The sequence below is a fragment of the Mus caroli genome, chromosome 15 (assembly GCF_900094665.2).
Source record: "Mus caroli chromosome 15, CAROLI_EIJ_v1.1, whole genome shotgun sequence".
Taxonomy (NCBI): Eukaryota; Metazoa; Chordata; class Mammalia; order Rodentia; family Muridae; genus Mus; species Mus caroli.
In genome coordinates this window covers 71,122,604-71,144,910 of record NC_034584.1, presented here as the reverse complement: position 1 = coordinate 71,144,910, position 22,307 = coordinate 71,122,604, and the positions used below count along the sequence as shown (strand labels likewise).

The 22,307-nt window shown below is 44.0% G+C and overlaps 1 protein-coding gene across 26 annotated transcripts in view; it reads left to right on the top strand.

Annotated features, from left to right (window-relative positions):
* Positions 1-22,307, top strand: part of Rbfox2 (RNA binding fox-1 homolog 2) — a 224,039-nt gene that overhangs the window by 92,918 nt on the left and 108,814 nt on the right. The window contains exons 1-2 of one of the 26 annotated variants that reach the window (XM_029469584.1): positions 10,672-10,838; positions 11,447-11,527. The exons of 23 other annotated variants lie outside the window; for them this stretch is intronic. Coding sequence is in view for 1 of the 3 variants with exons in the window: in XM_029469581.1 (XP_029325441.1) it covers positions 10,507-10,521 (15 nt within the window). In the remaining 2 variants the exon portion in view is untranslated. Of the gene's footprint in view, positions 1-10,342; positions 10,522-10,573; positions 10,633-10,671; positions 10,839-11,446; positions 11,528-22,307 lie in introns of those variants that run through there. 2 more of the 26 variants (XM_029469581.1, XM_029469585.1) reach the window with 2 other exon arrangements.

Sequence of the window (22,307 nt, the reverse complement as noted above, 5' to 3'; positions counted from 1 at the left end):
CCCCCCCCCCCCCCCCCCCCGCTTAACCTTTAAAGTGAGAATGTAAAGGTGCTGGCAACCCTAACTCTTAAGATCACAGTTTTTAGGAAAACACTAGTCTTTTACATTTAGTCCTTGGTTTTAAAAAGTTAGACAATATATTATGCTTTATACTCAGATGCTGGCATTTTTCCTTATGGGGTTTTTTGTTTTGAGACAGCTTCACAGTGTAGCTAGCCTAGGTTAGGGAACAGTAGGGTGAGCTCAAGCATACATGAAGGCGCTACAGGTCTTGTAGCTTTTCATTGCCCCATGAGTGGCTTACCGTGGAGCACTGCTGTGAATGACTGTTGAACATCCACAGAGTTAGTTCCCAGCCATAAAGCATTCCAAAGGAAGGAGTCCTTTTAAGCTCTCAGAATTTACCTTAAACTTTGCTGTGGGAGAAGGCCTAGGGAAAGGAGCTTCTTTCTCCCTCCTCTCAGCCTTGCTCGCTTCACTTAAGTACCTAGAGATAAAGATAAATGTGGGGACTTGAGATGAGAGCAGCCTTCTGGCTCGGAGGAGTCAGGAGAGGTCATATCAGCTAAAGTGGAAACTATGTTACAACCTAAGTAAGGAGCAACTGATAGGTCTATTAATAGGATTTTATCTCCTCAAAGAACATTTCTGGCATGGTTTGTAGCTTCCCATGTGGGGGATACAATATTTACTAAAAATAAACCATTTTCCAAAAATAATTAAAATAAATCACAATGGATTCATTTGTGTTGTATTGTCGTGGCCTGAAACTAGTGGTCTATACTAAGTTTTAGGAACTCTTTGTTGTTAAAACCATTGGTTAGATCCGGGATAGAACAGTGTAGTCTGTCTAGTATGGAGTTAGATAGCTACCTTCTTAGAAACTCCAGGCAGTTCTTGCTAGCTCAGAAGACTCCCGCTCCTTCCTCTGCATTCAGACCCAGGAGTTGGTGCTGTGCTGTGTTTATCTAGACAGGCAGGGCAGCTGTGTTTATCTAGACAGGCAGGGCAGCTCTCTCCCTAACAGCTCGCCCTGTAAAGCTAGATGCACATGGCAGTTCAGAGCAGAAGCTCCGCAAACCAGCCCTTCCATTGGAGAAGCAAAACCGGAACTGTCAGGAGCCCAGTTCTCACAACCCTCTTTTCCTGATTGCAGCTCTTTGCTAGCATTTGTGACAGTTTTGGCATCTGCCTCATCACTGTCAGCTCATCTCTGACACCCCTTAGCAGTGTGTTTTCTTCCTACCAGTATATGTAAACTTTGTTAAAAACACCTATTAGTTCTTAAGTTGGGCAAATAGTAAAATTGCTTAAAGTATAATTTTCAGCTATTTGACCCTAGAATATTTTTAAACTGTACTAGATTGAACAAGACAGCACTGGTTCAGTGCATATGGATTAAGAGTTACCACAAGTGGCCTCAGAGAAAGAGGTAAAGCACACTTGGAATGTTAAACAATTCAAAGGAATATAAGAAATGCAAAAGAAACTAGGCCAGCTTTGTTTTGAGAATAAAATTCCAAAATGTTGAAATGAAATATTTAAGATTTGTTTATCATCAGAGCAGACTGTATATGTGATCTGAGTTGGAGGAGCCCATGTCCCTCTTCGAAGATGACTTTTGGTTTAGCTCTCACATACAGAGTAGGGCTACACATATACATGGCCCTTTCAATTTGAAAGAATATTTTCTAAAGAAAAATGATATGACCAGCAATTGAAAAATTCTAAGGGGGCCAAAAAGATGGTTCAGAAGGCTAAGAGCACTTGACGCCCTTCCAGAGGGTTTGGTGCTCAGCACACTTGGCAGCAGACAACTTTCTAGGGGTCTAATGCTCTCTTCTTGCCTCTTTGGACACTAGGCATACAGGGGTGTGTGTGTGTGTGTGAGAGAGAGAGAGAGAGACAGAGACAGAGAGAGAGAGAGAGATTATGTGTGGGTGTGGCTGTGCATGTGGAAGTCAGAGGACCTTTTGGGAGTTAGTTCTCTCCTTCCACTGTGTGGGTTCTTTGGATTGACCTCAGGTCACCAGGCTAAGGTAGGTGCCTTTGCCTGCCATGCCACCTCCTTGGCCCATGTTTGACTGTTTCCTCTTATCAGTACTCAGTACTGCTATGCTAAACTTCAGTTTTAGTTCTTCAGTGAGAGCGCTCAGGGGAGGAAGCTAGGGGGATTGACTGGTTAGGTGACTTCTTGGCCAGGATTTCCTATTTAGACATTTCAAGATTCTTGGACAGACAGTTGGTTAGTCATTCATTACATTTGTACACTTTTGCTATGTATAGAAATTTCTGTGCTCCCAAATGAAGTTCAGTGGAATTTTAAGTTAGCGACTATGAATAACCTAACCAAACCAAACCAAACACTGCAAACATACACAGACAAACAACCTCTCAAATAAGAGAGGCTACTACTTACATAAGAGAGGTTTATAAGTCTGAAGCACAGGTGGCCCAAGGCTGGTAGGACACCTCATGATTGTTGCTGTTTCTTTTCTGCTGGTGGATGCAGCCCAGATGGTTGCTACAAACCTCCCTAACCTTCCCCTTCCCTCCCCTCCTCTCCCCCACCTCTCTTCCTATCTTCTGGATTATTTTGCATTATACATAAGGGGTGCTTTTGCTCAGTGGAAGCCAGAGGTCAACTTCAAGTTCAAGCATCTTCCTGTTGTCCCTTTGTGTGTGTGTGTGTGTACATTTTGACTAGACTGGCAGACCAATACGCCTGAGGGATCTGCCTGTCTCTACCCTCACTCTGTAGCCCTGGGATTATGGACACAAACTGTCATGCTTGACTTTTTCTGTTGGTCCTTAGGTCTTGCCCTACTCTTGCAGGTGCCTGTTTTGTAAGCAGCGGTCACTCGTATTAGTTAAACTGATGTCCTAAATTTAACCATTCAGAACATTTTTTAGAATAGTTTTTTTGTTGTTGTTGTTGAGTATCCTAACTAGCTAAGAGGAAATCCCTTTGGAAACCAAGATGTTTAAGAATAGTCATTGAAAGTAAGTTCTTTAAGAAAGTGTTACATGACTGACTGTTTTCAACAGTGAGTGTAGGCATTTCTGAAAATGGGTTTTAACCTAACTGTCAGCATGGTGATGTCTGGCAGTGTTGGTGTGTGTGGCAGTGGGTCGTGTTCCTTACTAATGCTAAGTACTCCCCCTCCCCCTTGTTTTGTTTTGCTTTGTTTCTATCTTCTTTGCCTTTTGGATCTTTCCCTTTGGGTCTTCCTTATATCTAGCACAGGTTTTTATTTCTCACTATGTATGCACCCTACATTCCTTTCTTCATTTTGAATCTGGTGTGCAGTTAGCCACATCACTAGGACAGAAGTTCTTCTAACCTAAAAGCCGCATTCAGAGAAAAGGCCCTGGGAGCTTTCCCGCTCAAAAGGCACACACAGCAGTGTCATCTTCTGTGTACTGAAGAGTCCTTCTGCTTTGGTTGTTACCACTCTCTAACAGCTCTGTCCATACAGCTCTCTGTTGGTGAAAATGTTTTGGATTTGCATGTCCAAGGTGATATCTACCAGTCCTGTGTGGCACTTATCAGTGACCAGGGAATTGAGTAATTTGAATAGTCACATTGGACCAGCTCCTAGAGGTCTGGGCTTGCACATGCCTAGTTTGATTAGAGTGCCACTTCAATTGGGTGATTTTTATCATACTGCATAAATTTACAGCATTGGAATGAGGCAGTTTGGAATCCTGGTAATTAAATTAGCTTAAATGAGTAAATTGGAGCTGCTTCTGATACTAGTATTATGATTATTTCCAACTATTATATTTAAACTCACTGGTGCTGATGTTTATTCATGGCTTGTAGTGATGGTAAAGCTTTCTGTCCTTTTGGTAAGTAGGGGGGAAATTAGTAGCACTCTGGTTTTATTTATAGGACTTGGTTAAACACTTGCTGAGTGCCAGAAATGCCTACGAATAACTTTGACCTTGCTTAATAAAAAGTCAAGGGATAAAATAAATGTTCTGGGGTAGAAGGTTTCACTTGTGTCTTTCTGACACAAGACGTGCTGCTTTCTAAATGAGAAACTACCACAGTTAAGGAAAAACTGTCTATAGAGTTCATAGAGCTATCAGGAAGAAGAGAATCAGGGCATGGGAATAGAGGACCAAGGGTTGGGAGGGAAGGTCTCATGTAGATGGAAGAGCTAGGGAGTCTTATTTCAGGGAAGGGCATTTAAAACATGAAAGGTAACAGGAGCCAGCCTTGCCATGGACAGAGATCATGGAGAGGAAGGAATGAAAGGGTTTAGAGTTTGGGGGAGAGGGATGGAGTTTTCTGGATTGAGAACTGGCATAAGACCCCAGTGTATTCAAAGCAGTGATGGAGAGGAGATAATGGCTTGAAATGAGGTTGAGGACATTAAAGGAGTTTGGATAGAAGAAGTCATTGTGTATGCTAACATTGTAGATGTGTGTGTGTGTGTGTGTGTGTGCGCGTGTGCGCACGCGCGCCATGATATTGTCCTGTGGCTGCAGCGTGGTAGATATTTTGAAGGGGAACAGTGACAGAAATGGGGAAAGTACTATGAGGTCCAGGAAATAGATGTTACCCTCTGGGTTATGAGAGAGACATCAAGAGAAGTTAGGTGCATGGCCATCTAGGAAGGGGTTCTTATTTGTGCACTTGTAGGTTGTGCCATTCACTGTGGTAGGGAATGGCAGTGGTATGCTAGATTTCAGTGGTGGTGATGGTGGTGGTGATGGTGGTGGTGGTTAAGGAACAGAGCATGGAATATTTTGTCATGCCTGTGGGACAGCCAAGTAGTGATGCTGGAACAAGGGAAGGGAGGCAGTTGGGCTTGGTCCATCACTTGGTCATTAATGGCATGATTGATGGCAACAGAGGAGGCAATTTGGAGAGAACAACTTAGATTGAGTAATAAGGAATATTTTCTGATGAAGGAAAAAACCCACTCCCCAAAAAGTCACCGAGGAGTAACCAGTGATAATGTTAAAACAAAACAGCATTACACAATCCCCATGCTGTAGCATGTTCGAAACTAGGGGAGAACATTTTAGAAATCTGTCAGCTTAGTTGACGGCCACTGAGAAGCTAGCAACTTGGTTGGGTTAGATGGCACGGAAGAGGTAGACTGACTTAATGAGTGATCAGATGGAGGAAGGAAGGAGGGGAAGATAGAGAGGAGATGGAGCCAGACGACTTCTTTGAGTTTCATTGTGAAGTGGGTGGCTGTGTGAGTGCGAGGGACAGGATGAAAGGAGACCCTTTGATGACCATATCCTGTCCAGCCCAACATGTCACTGGATGTTTAGGGTGAGACTCTGCATTCCACTCACAGAGATTGATACAACAAGCTGCCACTCACACTTGGAGTCTGTACTCAGGTGGGCCACTTGTGGTGCCACAGGCTGACACTTCACAGTTCACAGGGCATTGCTAGACTGGCTTCCAAAGTCAGGACAAATTAACACATTGCCCATCTGTGACGAGAGCAGAAAGGGAGGTTTTTCAGAAGGTGAGGTAAGTGTTTCTTATCTGATCCTGATCAACAAAGAGATGAGGTTTCCTGTAGTGATGTAGGAAAGAGTGGATGGATGAGAGCCACCTTCTCACCTAGGCACTTAGGGGACAGTGTATATACATGGACCACAGCGAGTGGGTGCAGGATGGGAGAAAGACCTTTTCCTTGTGTTGGAATGTACGTGTTTGTGTGCATCTTTAGGCAGAGCTGAAGCCTTGATAGTGAGAAGACACTTTCTTCTCTTTGAAAATGACCTATATTAGTAGAGAGCATCAGCTAAGAGTAGGTGATAGGGAGAGAATGAAGGCTCCCCCCCCCAAAAAAAAAAGTCATCTTAGAGAGTGCAGAAGCCTTAGGGTCACCAGTTTGCAGTGCAGTTGTGAATACACAGTGACATTGGCTGTGTGGCTTGCCTTTGTAACATCAGGTTGTGTGATGCGCACTCAGAGGAGACAGAGCCTTGCATTCAACCAGGCAGTGATGAGAGTTAATTCTTGAGGGTGTTTGCAAGGTAGGGGTTATAATCACGGTTCCTGGAATCAAAGTTGGACAGAGGCCGTGGAAGACAGAACTGGAGTGGGTAGTAGTGCAAGAGCAGCTGGAGCAGGAGGGCGTCTTGAGGTCTACAGCTATGGTGGGGAAGACACCAGAGACAGCCAGAACTTGGGGAGGTTCTTGGAGAGATAACGAGGTTTTTTGTGTCTTCTTTGGAGAAAGATTTCTCTTTTCTTATGTATATGGCTAGAGCTTATTTTAGCTGTCCTAGAACATAGCTGCACCTTTCAGGACCTTTCTGTCACCTACTGCCAGCTGTGGCCATTGCCTCAGCATGTTTATTCCAAGTCACAGTTCTCTCTCTGCCTTTGTCTTCAGTCTCCGTAATGGGCAGAGGCAGAATGCAGGCTAACTCCAGGGTAAAATCCCACTGAGCTGTCAGTCTTTCAGTTTTCAGCAAGTAAGGGTGTTGTAGAGATGATCAGATCCCCTTTCTTATCTAAAAAGCTTTTCCTTGGTGATGATGTGGGTGTTGGTCATGGGTAGCATGGGTATTCTGTCAGAACTGCTATTTTAAGCTGAGAGGAAATAAGGTAAGAAGAGACACATCACTTTGAGCTTTTATTAAAAGTCAAATTCAGCTGGACCTTCAATCCAGTATCTCTAGCTTACTTTTTTTTCTTTTTTCTTTTTGAAGGTAGGATCTCCTTTTTTGTAGCCCTGGCTGGCCTCAACCTCTTATCTGTAAACCCGGCCTCTGCCTCTAAATTGCTAGGATTGAAAGTGTACATGCCATCGTGCCCAGCCATCTAGCTTTCTCTGTTGTAGTGAGGTTTATTATCTCCAGGTGAAAGAATGTATGTGTGTGTATGTATACACACACACACACACACACATATATATATATATATATATACACACACACACACACACACACACACATATATATATACATACACACATAGATATTTGCCTCAGGTACTTCTTAAATCTCAGTACCTGATTTTTTAGGTATGTTCTTGACAAGTTATGCTGCCTTTCCAGATGTAGACATTTTAACTCAGATTTTCGCAGTCACAGGAATCTTACAAAAACTAGTAGTTTCTTACAAATTTTGAAAATCCAAAATGTGACCCACCAGACTTCCTGGTACTGTAGGAAGGAAGTAGCAGTCACGATGCAGGCCCACGGTAGTTTCGTAGACGACATCCACAAGCCATTTTGGATACTGTATTCGTCAGGGTTTTACTGCTGTGAACAGACACCATGACCAAGGCAAGTCTTATAAAAAACAACATTTAATTGGGGCTGGCTTACAGGTTCAGAGGTTCAGTCCATTATCATCAAGGTGGGAGCATGGCAGTATCCCGGCAGGCATGGCGCAGGAAGGAGGAGCTGAGAGCTGCTAGTGGAAGACTGACTTCTAGGCAACTAGGGTGAGGATCTTATACCCACACCCACTGTGACACACCCATTCCAACCAAGTCACACCTATTCTAAAAAGGCCACACCTTCAGATGGTGCCACTCTTTGGTTCAAGGATATACAAACCATCACAGGTACCTTTCTTTCCCAGAGTCAAGCGTGCTAGAGATTTCTTGAGACCTTCCCTGGATCAATACAGAGACTGATAACATTTGGAGTACAGACACACAGTCTGTGTGGGTTTTTAGGTAGCCACATAGTGTGGAATCATTATGTCCTTGTGTGGTGGTACCCAGGGTCCCATGTTACCCAAGCAGTTTTACTGTGCTGTGTCCCCAACTCCTTAACGAGAGAGTCTTCCGTGGCTGTAAACCACAGCTTCCTTATTTGACTCTGGTGATTGGAAAGACTTTGCCCTGCTCTTTGTTTCTTTTGTTTTCAGGCAGAGAATGTGAGCATGCATGGGCATGAGCACAGGCGCTTCCCTCCATCCGCCTGGCTGTGGCCTTCCTGTTTGGGAAGGAGGACACAGAAGAGTTCGCCTTCTTACTGTCCACCTAACTGGAAAGTTACAATCAGGAAAGAATCGCATACATTTAAAACAAAACTTTTCCTATGCTTTCAAAGATGTTTCTAAGTCGTTCTACCTGTGATAATTGTAAAGGTGGTTTTCCCACTTTTGTGACATATTTAGACTTTCCTTGCTTCATTTTGATTGCTACAGTTATATTTTTTATCTTATCCTATAAAAACAGTCTTAAGCTAGGTGGCGTAGACTGGTACTTGTAGATCTTGGGATACTGAAGCATAAGGATTGCTGTGAATTCAAGGGTAACCTGGGCTATGTAATGGCACCACGTCTTACTCCCCCACCCCCTAACTACAGTCTCTTAGTGTAATGTTAATGTGTTTATTTCTCAGAGAGGGTCAGGGCTGGTAGCTTTAAATTTAGATCATTGGCCATGAGACAGGAAAACTGTATGTACTGATTAGCTGTGTACATATTAAAGACTCTAAATAAACAGTTTATTTAATTAAGATTTGTTTTCTTAGGGCTGGAGAGTGTCTCAAAGAAATACTCAGGTTTTTGTTTTTTTAAAAATTAAAACAAAAATCAGTCTTGGCTTTAAGCTTAGAAGTTCTTACTCTGCATGTATACTAGAAAGGGGGCAGCTTTGTCCTCAGGAAGCAGAGAAAGGTTCTGTGGGAAGAACAGAAAAGACTCTAAAGCGGAGAATCCTGCCCTGCCCACCAAGCCTGATAAATCTGGTTAGGGAGGCTCCCTGCCGGCCGTGCTCGGGGTGGAAGAGAAGGGAGAGCATCTGAGAGGCCGGACTCTCAGAGAAAACCGGCACAGGTGCCAGGGAGAGCTTGCCTTGCCTGTGACTTGCAGCCCTTATTCAGAGATTTCCCAAGCTGGAGGGAGCTGTTTAAACGTGTCAGGGAGGGAACATAAACCCTGAAGCAGCTGAAAGGCTGTGTTTGTTTGTTTTCAATTTTGCTTTGATTTTCTTTTAATAAGTTAACCAAGCAGAATATTCCCCCTCCCCCAAAGCCAACATTTTGAGCATATTGTATAGCTCTATGGCAGTCACTATGCAGATGATTCAAGATCCAGAAATAGATAAACTGTACCCTAAAGGATGTGAAGAGAAGAATGGTATGGAAATACCTGCTGTTGTGGAGGTGGCAAATGTTGGGTTACATGCTCCAGGCCTATGAGGAGTTTTGAGATAGGGTTTTACTTTGAAGGCCTGGCTGGAGAGCCTCAGACTGTAGGATCTTCCTACTACTGACGTGTGAGTGACTGGAGTGGGAGTGCCTTTGAGTTGTCAGTGAGGCCAGACAGAGTGTGAGCATTGATTGACATACAGGGGCAAATTCACTGGTTTTGGAGTGAAAGCCACCAGAATGAGTGATTCAATAATACTTATTCATCAGTGGTCATAATAGGTAGAAGATTTGGCGTGCAGAAGACAGTATTTAAATTGAATTAAAATTAGAAAATGCAGCCAGGAGTAGTAGCACATGACTTTAATCCCAACACTTGGGAGGCAGAGACAAGTGAATCTCTGTGAGTTCTGGCCAGCCTGGTTACAGCAAGTTCCAGGACTACACAGAGAAACCCTGTCTGGGGGGGTGAGGGGGGGGAGGAAAGGAAAAAATGTAGTGACCAGGATTGTGGCAGAGGCTTACACAGTGTATGCATTTCTCTAATTGCAGCTCCAAAAAGTTTAACACCTGTATTTCATGGTTGAGAAATATGGACCCTACTGTGTCCATGTGTTCAGGTAGAGTCCGTAGCATGCTCTAAAACCCTGGTTGATGGTCCTTTCAGACAGGAGGCTATGTTAAGTAGGGACTAGTGATAGCAGCAAGAACTAGTAATGACAAAAAGCCTTTTTAAGTGTGTGTCTGAATTTTCCTGTATTTTAAAATCTTACAGATTGATAGTTTTCAGTGATGAAGTGACAAAAAGCATAGTGGGCCCCAGGCCAGTGGAAAGCGAATGCAGAAGCCCAGCAGATCTGCGTTGTGCCCAGCCTCTGCCAGGAACCTGGAAGAATGGGGATGGGACCGAGCTCCGTGCTTCTGCCTTGATCTTGGAGGGCAGAGTGCCTAGGTTGCATCACTCATGTTTGGACTGATTGTGTCCAACACTAGAATCAGGTGCTGGTTGTTCATTACCAGCCCTGCCCGGCCCGGCCCTGCCTCTTGCAACAATCTTTGTGAGTGGCGATCTTGCTTCTAGGAGAATGACAGAGAGATTTCCTGAAGGCAAATACAGAGAGTGTGTGCTGTACACTCCGGTTTAGACACTTGGGCTGGGAACTCCCGAGGGGGGGGGGAGGAGGGAGGGTGAGAGGGAGGAGAGAACAACAGAACAGTCTGCGGAGAGGAGGGAGGAGGGGGGAAAACTGGTAGGGATTTTTTTAGGGGATTTTTTAAAACTCAAGTGATTTGAGGGGTTCGCCCCACTTGATCCCTTGCCCCTCATTCTACTATCCCTTTTCCTTTGGCTCACTGAAGTGCCTTTTTGCAGTCCAGGCTCAACGCCAGCTGAGTCTGCGGCGGCTCTGCCATGATGTACCTCTGGGTGAGTAGAGTGCTGTGGTGAGGCTCGCACTTGCACATATAAGGAGTGGAAAGCTGGGGCTCTGCTCCTGCACAGAGGCTCGAGCACAGGCCCCGGCCCTTCCTTACACAGGTGAGGGCCTTCCAGCCTAGCACATCACTGTGTCGGTGTTTGCTTTCTGAATGTTGTTTATCTTGTTAGACTTCATACAAGGGCTGAGCTCCCAGAGCAGTGCTGTCCCCTGGGCTTGGTAGGTTTGGAGAAGGCAAGTGGGCAGGTGACATGAGCTAGAGGCTTCAGGAGTAGCAGTCCCCCTTGAGGGTCGGGATGGGCTTGTGGTATGTATTGCGAACACTGACCTTGATAATATGGCCACATCTGTAGAGAGCACCAGTAGATGGCACAGTCCTTAATTAGGAATAAGCTTTTGTAAGTTTTTGTCTAATAACTAATGTCCTTCACAGTTGTCTTGTGAAGTAGGTCATTGTTGTTATTAAACCTATATGAGGGAAGTAATTAAGCCACAAAGTGACTTGCTCATAGTTAGAAATAAGGCCTATGGCAACTGGGATAATAATTAATAACCAGCCACTATAAAGCATTTTATATTTGTAAATCAAGAACTTAATATGTACCTTACTTTATTTCAATTTACTGGTAATTGTGGCATTGTAATTTATGGGTAAAGAGAATGTTCTATAGTTAGAGAAGTTTATAAATGGTAAAATATAAAATCTTTAAGGAAAATGTCAGGGAAAATGATGCAGAGCCCCTTTTCTCCCTCTTTGCCTTTAGTTGTAAAAATACTAAAATCAGTAATCCCTTGTAAAGCTGGCGCTGTCTGTCTTGAGCAGACAGCTGTTTTGTGTTGCTAAGGGAACCTGCTAGTGATGCCTTTGGCTCCTAGCCAGCTTTTGGAAGTTTCGCTCTGCCCTTTGCCCTTCAGCCCAGATGTCTGGAATTGCAAGAACCTACTTGGCTCCGGGAAGCTACATTTGTAAATGCCAGAAGCCAACATTTTAATGAGGTTTGTGAAGATGGAACTGGGTTGGAGTGCGTATCTGTATGGTGTATTGGGGAGCCTTCTTTATCTGTTTCTCTTTCACATTTGAATATGACCTTGAAATGTAATTTCCTCCTCTCTATTGATGTGTTTTTGTAGTACTGTGTTTCTGAGAACTCGGGTTTGCTGGTACACTAATGGGCACTAAGTAGTTTTTGCTGGGTGGAGGATTGATCCCGGCCTCTGGAAAAATGGCCTTGTCTATCTTTTGATTGTTTCTAAGACAAACTGTGAAGGGATATGAGTTGAGTTAATCTCATTTCAGCTTACTTAGGCTTGTTGAAACTGACAGTGACTGTCTCCATTCTATCTTTTGTGTGTGTCTCTTATTGTTACACATATATTTATCTTAGTCCCTTTACTTAGGGCCCCAGAACAACTTGCTAACTGATATACCACATGTTGCGTTGAAGATGCCATTGTGCCAAGAGAACTGGAACAGCCAAAGGGTCGTGTGATTTCCTTGGTCGTGTTGACCATCTGAATCTACAGCTGCCACTGTGTGCCATAATCTGTCTGTCTGTCTGTCTGTCTGTCTGTCTGTGACAGACAGGATCTTTTTAGGTAGTTCTGGCTGTCCTGGAACTCACTGTGTTGATCAGGCTGGGCTTGAATTCACAGAGATCCTCCTGCCTCTGCCTCTCAAATGCTGGGGTTAAAGATGTATGTCATCACACTCTGTTAACCAAAATGTTATTTTTCAGAACTAGAGAGTGGCTCCGTGGGTAAAGTACTTGTGTATGCATACAGATCTGGGTTCAGATCCCCAGCACCCATGTAAAAGAAAATCTAGTTGTGGCAGTGAATGCTTGTAACCCCAGCACTGGGGAGTGGAGACGACAGATTGTGGGGGTCCAATGGCCTGCTAGTTTAGTTAAAACAGGATCACCAGGTTCTGTGAGAGACCCTGTGTCAAAGCATATGATAGAGAAGTGATAAGGAGGAGACCCTGATGCCACCCTCTGGCATATCACTCATGCACACACACTAGTCCCCACCCCCCAAGCTGTGTTCTATGTGTATTGTGACACCTGAATCACCTTAGTGTTGTCATCTGCTCCAGAAATGTGCATTTACCTTACCGTCTTCATTGTCGAACCCATAGACATCCAGCAGAACCATACCTGCACCAACCTGAATGTTAAGGAGGTTATCTATGTAGTCAAGGGTTAAGCAGAAATCCCTGAGCTACTGTATGGGGGAAAGATCCAAGCTCTTACTCTAGGGTTAGCCTGGACCACGAGTAGTCACTGAATACCAGCTCCCATGACTGGGTAATCCTTCAACTGCTGTACACCTCAGATTCCATACTCATGAGACAGTAGGGCTGGTCTGCAATGCCCCTGACTTTGAGAATTTTGAGATTTTGAGAATACTATGAAGATACACAACACATGTTATTTCCACCTGTCTGCTTGATTCAGTGTTAGTAATATGTCAGCAGCACTGTTTCTAGGGTTACACTAGGTTCAGTTGTCAGTACCTCTGAAAAGCACTGGACACTCAACTAACCTGTAGATGAAAGGTAAAGGTTACAGAGCATCTAAGTGTTTCAGTTTGTGTAGTTAGCAGTTAGGTACAGCTCATTCGTTTGCCCATGTGTTTAGAACAATAGAGAGAGTGTTTGCCATTTTCCTCTTTGGTGAATTTGGGATGTTAGTGGGTGGCCTAATCTGGTCCAGAGTCTTAAGTGTGAGACTTCTCTACATGCTACTTGTGGCCTTCCCAGTGGTATGGCTGTGAACAAGTTACTTAACCTGTAAACCTGTTTCCTCATTGATTGTGCAGGGAAATTAATATATACCATGTGATTATCATGATTTGATATGACTATGAGACAAAGGACATGGTATAGGTAGTCGCTCAGTAAATAACTAGCATACAACAACTGTTTGTATTTTGTTTGTTTGTTTGTTTCGGCAGTTTGTTTATGTAGCTCAGGGTAGCTTCAAACTGACAAAGCTCGCCTGGAACTCCTGATCCCCTTCACTTCAGCTTTCATTTGTGGAGATTGTAGGCATGCTCCATCCTGCTCAGCACAGGCCAACTTTTTGGCTTTGAATATTTGCATCAGTAGACTGTAAAACACCCCTGAATGTTTTCTCCACTGTGTCAAATGTGTTCTTGAATTCACATAAGGAGAACTTTGACAAATACAAATTAGTTCTATGTGAAATATTCACCCCTTGTTGATATTTGAAGTGTTGGTGGTGGGAGCCCTCATTAGGCTACCTTGGGAGTATAGACAGTGCTGTGGAGATTCCCTGTGTCATTTACTCACCCTGGCTTCTCTACAGAAGCTCAGATGAGGACAACAAGACAAAGAAGACAGAAAGGCCTGGGGCCTGTGTTGAGCAGACATGTTTGCTCGATGATTATGCATTTTCAAAATCAAGTAAACAAGATTACACTTTACTTTCCAAACTCCCCAGAAGGCATGCCATACTCTCCAGTCTGAACTAGGCTTGCCTAGGCCGTGGGAGCTCTCACAGGATTGTGTGCTGTGTGACTGGACCTCCAGATCTCACTTGAACTGTTGTTTGGTCATCAGTCAGTCCTGTCTTCTTAATAAATCAGTTCACCCATTTTAAGGAGTGCCTGCAGTGAGTGGAACCAGCTGTTGCAAATACAAAGATGGTCAGAGATGTCTTGTGCCTTAAAGAGTGCAGATACTGTATGGAGGGTGTTACAACAGTGGGGATTGTTGCATGATGTTATTCAATTAAGAAAGTCCTTCTATGTACTACATGTTGTATGTTCCTCTTACAACATTGCTACCATTACTCTACGGCTCAGGTGAGGAAAGTGAAGAGATGAAGAGAGAGTTCATGATACTTAGCAAATGGTATGCTTGGAGACTCACCATCATCTCTTAAAGAATGGCTTTACTTCTTTTCACAGAATCTTTTGGAAAGAGGCTGCTGTGTTTGTTTGTTTGTTTTTAATAGCCTATTGAATGCTGACATGTCTGTCAGGGTAAATATATATACATACACACACACACACACACACACACACACCCCTTCACAGTCCTCAAGAACCCTGGACATCCTCCATTCCCTTTTTACAGACTAGCAAACAGAAAGTTGTGAGTCAGCAGTTAGGTTTGTGTCCTAAAGCATGTTTCTCTAGTCCTAACCTCTCCTCTTTGTGCACTGTTTCCTGTTGGTATCATGGCCACCTAGGATGACCCAGGCATGGGGGCTGTTCTCACCACCACTGCTTCCTTGAGCCATGCTGTGCAGGTTGTAGAAGGAAGGCACAGTGCTTGGGAACATTCTGGAACTGTCCATGGAGCTCTTAGAAGAACATCCCTGTCGGCCATCTTAGCCCACCTTCCCCATGAAGCCTGGGTGTCTTAGAATAAACCTTGGCCTTACTTGTGCTGTGCATCAGTTTGTGGCATTTCTGAGTAGCAGTGTCCACATTTCCAAAACAGGATGGATAGCCAATTGGTGTAATTTCTGTGAAAGTTTTCTCAAAGTTAGTTTGTGCTAAGCAAATATAAGGCAACAATAATAGCACCTTTTAAATAGAAGGTACTAAATAGAAGAATGCTAAGTCCCCACTTTCCAGAAATCACTTACCATTCTAACTGGTCTACAGGACTAGAGAATGAGACACTACTAAGTTGTGTTAATATAAATGTAGAAACCATTCACTCAGATAACATAAGGCTAGATACTACAAATGGATACCTGACAATGAAGAAATGTTAAAAGAGACTTTAAATAGGTTATTAGTATATGAAATAGAATATATAGTAGTTATAGTTTTATTTTTTAAAGCTATCTATATAAATTAAGGCAGAGTAACAATGCAGAGAAGTAAAGTGACTCAGAGACAGGGCTGGTGTAAGTGGGACCCTGGGAGAGCCCAGAGGTAACAATAGGCAAGGTGTTGCCATGATGTGGGTGAGTGACAGGTTTCTGTAGGAGGAAAGGTGAAGGGGATCATAGATAGGATTTTGGATTTGATATTTTGGAGTAACTTTGAGATGCTCAGAGAGGAAATACTGTGTAAATAGCTATCTACCCAGGTCCAGGAAATATGGAAAGATAGAGGTTTAATCTGTGAGAAATTACATAAAATGTCATACAACCCACATGCTTAAAATGAAATGGCCTGAAGAGAAATTGCAGGCAAGAAAGGACCTTAACTCCCGTTGGAGCGGAATTAGCCTGGCAGGAAATAGGAAGCCTGTTTTTCAGGAATAAGCCCAGGGTGTGGAAACCAAGGTAAGAGATTTGGAATCCGCAACATGGCAGCTTAAACAAATGCCCAGAAAACTGGATTTGAGTGATAGCTCAGTCTATTTGATGATTATATGAAAATGCTAGGTGTGGTAATGGAGAGTTTTCCCACTAGGAATCAAGACAGACAGGAGGGTCCTTGGGACTCTCTGGCCTCCCAGTCACATAATTGGTGATCTCCAGGCCAATGAGAGACCCTATTTAAAACAAAGGGACAACAGCTCTGGGGTTTGTCTCCCCACCCTCCACCCCCACCCCTGCTTCTGTTTCCCTCTCCCTCTCTTTTTCTCATACACCTGCACACATTAAAAGAGTTAAAGTTCAGAAAACTCTTAGCCTGTTATGTTAATAACACTTAAGCCTTAATGTATATTAGCTGAAATTATTGTGTTGTGGGTGGTAGAAGAGCACCAAGCAAGGTGGATGTCTCTCCATAGGTGGTTTTGTTTCCTTGTTTTAAAGTGGTGAGAGAAGGCAGTTGAATACATAAGGAGAGGAGCTTTGGGAACTCTTAGATACTCGAGGAAACAAGAACACGTGACCCTGGATGGTTGCACTGCAGTAAACAAGACCTGAGTGAAGAGAGCTCCTCTTGGGGCCTACAGGAAGACAGACCACAAGGCCAGGTTAGGGAGGAACAAGCTGAGACTCGCTTGGAGTAGAGAGAATAGAAAGGCAATGGTCTGGAGTGAAGTGTGTGTGTGTGTGTGTGTGTGTGTGTGTGTGTGTGTGTGTGTGTGTATATAAAAGAGAAAATGGCCAAAATATACTTATAAATCTGTCAAAGAAAATTAAATTTCTGTGAAGGTTATCATGAAGGTTAAAAAAAAAATCCTCAAAACCAACCGAACAAACAAGAAAAAAAAAAGGAATGGTCTATAGAGCTTGCGCAAGCCACCTCGTTCACTGCCTGTGGGAGGAGACATCTGAACTTTGTTCAGGTTTAGAATGGCCAGTGCTGTCAGATCTTAAGAGCGTGGCTTTCTTAGGACGAGAGATGGGAGAGCAAGTGGAGGCTCTTGCCAGAGTCTTAGGCAAGAATCTGGAGTCTGAAGGGCAACTTGCTAGGACCCGACAAGCAGGCTTGGATATGTACTGAAAAGAAGGAGAAACCTGGGGAGACTCAGCTGCTGGCTTAAGAAATTAGAATGGAAAGGACATTTCTTAGAATAGAAAAGAGAAACATATACTACATACATACACCACAGGTGTTTTTTATGGCTTGGCTTTTCTGTTGTTGGTTTTATTATTGGTTTTTGTTGTTTTGGGGGAGGTGTGTGGTGTGTTTAAGATATCTGTTAGATAACATGAGTGGATCTAGAGCTCAAAAGAGATGTGAGTTGTAGGTAGACGAGGTTCATTAGGTATAGTGGTGACTATTTAAAGCCTTCGAATTAAATGTAATAGTGCAGTGGTTGAGCTCAAAACCCTGAGTCATTTCTAAAAGTTTCTGAAAAGAATGGGGTTGGGTGGGAAGAAAACTGGACAGATCTGCCTGGAGAAGAAAGTGCTGCTGGGTCTGGGTAATAAGATCAAATGCTTGTTGTTGGTGACTCGGAAAGGCTGTTTTGGAGAATACAGGAGTGAACTGCGTTGTTAATTGTTCGGCGCCAGTGTTGAGACAAGGAACACTGTTGTGGAGCAGAAAACAAAATTGGGAAGTGTAGGATGAAGGACCTTTACAAAGTGTTAGGCATGTTTCACTCACTCATGTTTCACTCATGTTTCACTCATATGCTCACCACTGTAAGCTACAGCGCACAGCTAACCACAGCCATCTCTCTAGACCAGTGGTTTTCTATCTGAAACAACAGCACTGTGGGAAACTTACTACAAATGTGAAGTTTCAGACCCACCCAGATCCAAATACTCTAAAGCTGGAGGCAGAGCTCAGCCATCTGGATCTACTTGGAAAGATCCAAGTAAAGATGAAGAAACAGGGTATGGAAAGAAAGAGGTCGTTGCAGGAGCAGTGTGTGCTCTGTCCAGCCCAGCACAGAGGTCTAATGGGCAGCGGGGCAAAGTGCATGCATGTACAGCTAGGTGGGGTGGGAACACTGGTTTTGAGGAGCACTGGTTTTACCTTCTTTCTCTTTGTGATGTCTGGTGAACCCTGCTGAACCCTGAGTGTAAGGAGTGGTAAGTACTGCAGCTTAGGCTTAGGAAAGGTGTCAGACCTCTTGGAAAGCAGGATGGGGAGGATAGGGCCTGCCACACCTGAACTACTCAAGAAAGGACATGAGGAGGAACTCGGGCAGTGAGATGGGGCGGGGTCATGTTGTAGACCAGAGAGCATAAGAAGGTTGAAGAACTGCTAGAGTGGGAAACCAGCACACACAAACTCTCTCTGTTATGAAGATAAACCTTTAGGCCCTTCACAATTTAGAGGTGGTGGTTGTGTTAATCTATGAGTCCAGGTAGGTGATTGAGGAAATATATTTGATGGTAAAAACATTGAAAACAAATCCTGGGAGGCCAAATGATGGTTCTGTTTGGATGCTGAAGTCCTCAGAAGAAAACTAACAATGGCGACGGAGATGGGGCTAAGACTAGGAAGTCAGCAAGTGGGACCTTTTTTTTAAACATCTGCAGTTTGGATGGAGAGCAGGGTAGGGTTTGGAAGGTATGCTCGGAGCAAGGAGGAGGCTTGCCTCTGCCAAAGCAGGTAAACAACTTTTGCTGCAGAAACAGCCGTATTCTCAGGGGCTGTCAGGATTTCTTTAAAGCAAAGGGGTAGATAGAACACATTGTAGAGCAGAGAGTGGATTTATAGACCAGTGTGCTGTGGATAGTGTTGGCATCCAGTCCTTGGGAGTAGAAGGTGGCATTGGGAACAGACGTGTAGATAAGTATAGGTGAGCTGTCCTTAAGGCTTGGGTTTACTTGGCTGACAGAGACGAAGAGGAGATGGGCCAGGTAGGAGGCTTGTGGTAATCTCTCCAAGGAACAAGGAACATTAATGACCCTATTGGGCAGCCGTCTTAGATGTCGTCATGCATCAAGAGAGGCAGATGGCTGAGCTCTGCCTCCAGCTTTAGATTTGGATCTGGGTGGGTCTGAAACTTCACATTTGTAGTAAGTTTCCCACAGTGCTGTTGCTTCAGATAGAAAACCACTGGTCTAGAGAGATGGCTGTGGTTAGCTGTGCGCTGTAGCTTACGGTGGTGAGCATCCTGGCAATAGGCAGAAGAATTGACAGAGTTGGAGGTAGGGTTTATTTTCAGTTCAAGGAATTGAGTGCAGATCTTCGTGGACGGCAAGGAAAGCACTGTACCACGGATTTATATTCTCAGCCCCAGAGTAATCTGTAGCCATCATATACTGTTGCTGTTCTCACATAGCTTACACTGGACTGTGTAAGTGTGGGCATCATTTCTTAGAAGCTTTTCTGGGCTTCACAGTGTCATACTGACCAGCATCTATTATTTGAACATATCAAGGCCACTGTTAGCTCCGGGCCTTAGCACTTTGCTATTTTACTGCCTTTCCCTCAGACATCTGCATGGCTCTCTTTCTTGTTAGATGGCACTCAGATGTCATCTCTAAAGGAGTCACCTATGTATGTGCCCATCCCTCCTTGTCCATCTCTAGTCTGTTTTTATTTTCTCTACTGTGCCTGTTACCAATTGACATCCTTCTGTCATGAAGCTACTGTCCCTAGAAAAGTACCTGCCATATAATGCACATTGATTTTGGTTTTTCAAGACAGGGTTTCTCTGTGTAGCCCTGGCTGTCTTGGAACTCACTCTGTAGACCAGGCTGGCCTCGAACTCAGAAATCCGCCTGCCTCTGCCAAGTACTGGGATTAAAGGCATGCGCCACCACTGCCCGGCCATAATGCACATTTGAAAAGAGGCAAGAAAGCAAAGTTTGGGGGAAACTTGAGACCAGTTACCATTGGAAGTGACAGGCAGATTATTGGAAGGGAATGGGAATAGATATTTCCAGATGCTTCCTAGAGATGAAGTATCAGGTCACCCATTTGCACAACTGTTACTGTCTTCTCTGTGCATGAGGAAGCAAGATTCAGATCTAAGCTAAGCATGACTCCTCTACTCCAGCACTCAGGAGGCAAGCTGAAGGCCGAGATACGTCTTGTGACAGCACTCATCTTTTAAAAAGATTCAAACCTAGTCCTAGTGCTTCAGAATTGATGGATCATGTCTGGAATGTTCCTGGTGATTATAATTACTTGTTCACATTCAGGGCCTTGTGCAAACCACACCTACTAGTTTTGCAGGACTAGATATAGCAGGAAATGTGAGTGTGGAGACCAGTTTGTTCTTTAGAGCTTGTCCTTCCCATTGTTCTCTCTTTGGGTCTGTCCTTTGGGGGGGGACAACTTGCTGTCTTGTAAGTAGTCCCATGGAATAGCCCATGTGGTAAGGAGCTGATGTTCAGGACCAACAGCCAGGTGTGTGAGCTTCAATTAAGCCTTGGTGACTGTCAACACATGGATGGCAGCCCTGGGAAGACCTGAGCAGAAGCATCCCCCTAACCCAGTTGGATTTCCTGTTCATATCAAGTGTGAGATGATGCTGTTGCTTTAAGCCACTGTGTATGAGAGGGGTTTGTTACACGGAAATGTGGAACTATGGATTTTGGAATCAAGAAAGAGGTACTTTACAGCACAAGTCTAAAATGCAGGCATGATTCCGAGACAGGGTGGTGAACTTTTCTTTTTCTTTTCTTTTCTTTTCTTTTCTTTTCTTTTCTTTTCTTTTCTTTTCTTTTCTTTTCTTTTCTTTCCTTTTCTTTTCCTTTCTTTTCTCTCTTCTTTACTTTTAGGATTTTTTAAATTTTATCTATATGAGTACACTGTCACTGTCTTCAGACACACAAGAAGAGGGCATCAGATCCCATACAAATGGATGTGAGCCACAATGTGGTTGCTGGGAATTGAACTCAGTACCTCTGGAAGAGCAGTCACTGCTCTTAACCACTGAGCCATCTCTCTAACCCAGAGCAGTGAACTTTAAGGTTTTTGTAACTTGAAAAGATTTCTGAAATTTAAGACTTTGAGGAGGTTGTCACAAGGGCTGTCAGGAATGAAATTGGAGGACCTTGCTATGTAGTGGCAGAGTTTAGTAGTACTGTCGTTTGTGGGTCTGTGTTTGGTGAGTTGGGAGTTCTAGCTAAGGAGGCAGCCAAGCCAAGCACTGAAGATGCCTGCTCTTGTTTTTCCTGTTTAAAGATGGTAGGGAGCAGGGTGAGATGAGGGGAGGACTGCTTAGCACACAGGAGAGCAGAGCATGGTGCTTTTGAAACTTCTGTGCCTTTCCAGATGGTAAATGGTAATAATTTTAGGCACATGTTCTAGCCAATGGTCTAAAGAGAAAGTCTACAACTGTGAAAACTTTCAGCAAGCCTCACACAGACCAAAGGTATTAGCAAGGGCTGACGGGCATTTTCACAGGAGCTGCTTTTTCTCTCATGCTGAGTAGTTTGCTGGACACCAGCAAGTCTGAGACAGGAAAGAAGAAACTGTTTACAGGAGAAGAGGCTGTTGGATACTTCTATATTTCTGGTAGGAAGCAGGCTGAGAAAAACGCCTCAGCTGTTAACACACGCCACTTTTCACAAAGATGGAATGACTCAGAGGTTGGAACTGAGTGTTCAGACAATGGAGGTGAGAGTCATGGAGAGCTTTTCCCTGCCGTGGGACTGAGCCAAGGGCCTGTAAGTTCTGCCCTGCTGTATTTTGGGATCACTGGGGAAAAGATGCTCCTTTGTACCTATCATGTCCCTTTCTCAAAACATTCTGCCCATTGATTTCAGAGAAAGTGCTGCAGTCTGTTCAGAACACCACACTTGCTACTAAATCACCCCAGGTGTGTGGGGAGAGAGACTTTCCTGTGGTGTTAAGAGCACGTGTGAGAAACTCAAACAGTGTGCCGAGGATCTCCTGCTCCCCGCTAAGGCCTGACTGTGCGTTGACTTGGAGCCAGCAGCAGTGCCTTTCCTCAGGATCCTGAGTTTTCGGTTTGCATACAGTGTGCTGGTCTCTCACCTGTGACCGCACACTCCTCCCACCCTCTCATTTCTGCCAGCACACACAGAGAGAGAAAGAGAGAGAGAGAGAGAGAGAGAGAGAGAGAGAGAGAGAGAGAGAGAGAGGTAGTTTTTTCATGTATGTTGCCTGTACAATGTCTAAAAATCACATTTGAGCCCCTCTCCGCTATATTTCTGTCTGGGGTGGTAAATGGAAATCAAGATTTCATGTTCTCACCAACTATATCTTCCGTCTTTATTCTGTATTTTTAACTCCACTTTGCAATATTTTGTGTTTTCTTTCTCTTTTCAATTTTTTTATTTTCTGAGAGTTGCTGCCGCTGTTTTGTTGCTTGTGGGCCCATTTCTCTTGTTTGAGAGATGGTCTTGCTTGTGATACTTTACTCATAGACGCATTCTCTGCCTTAATACAGTCTTACTGTAGAATATTGCAAGAGCTGCCCTCCAGCCATTCTTTTACAGCTGTGACTCTTGCTACC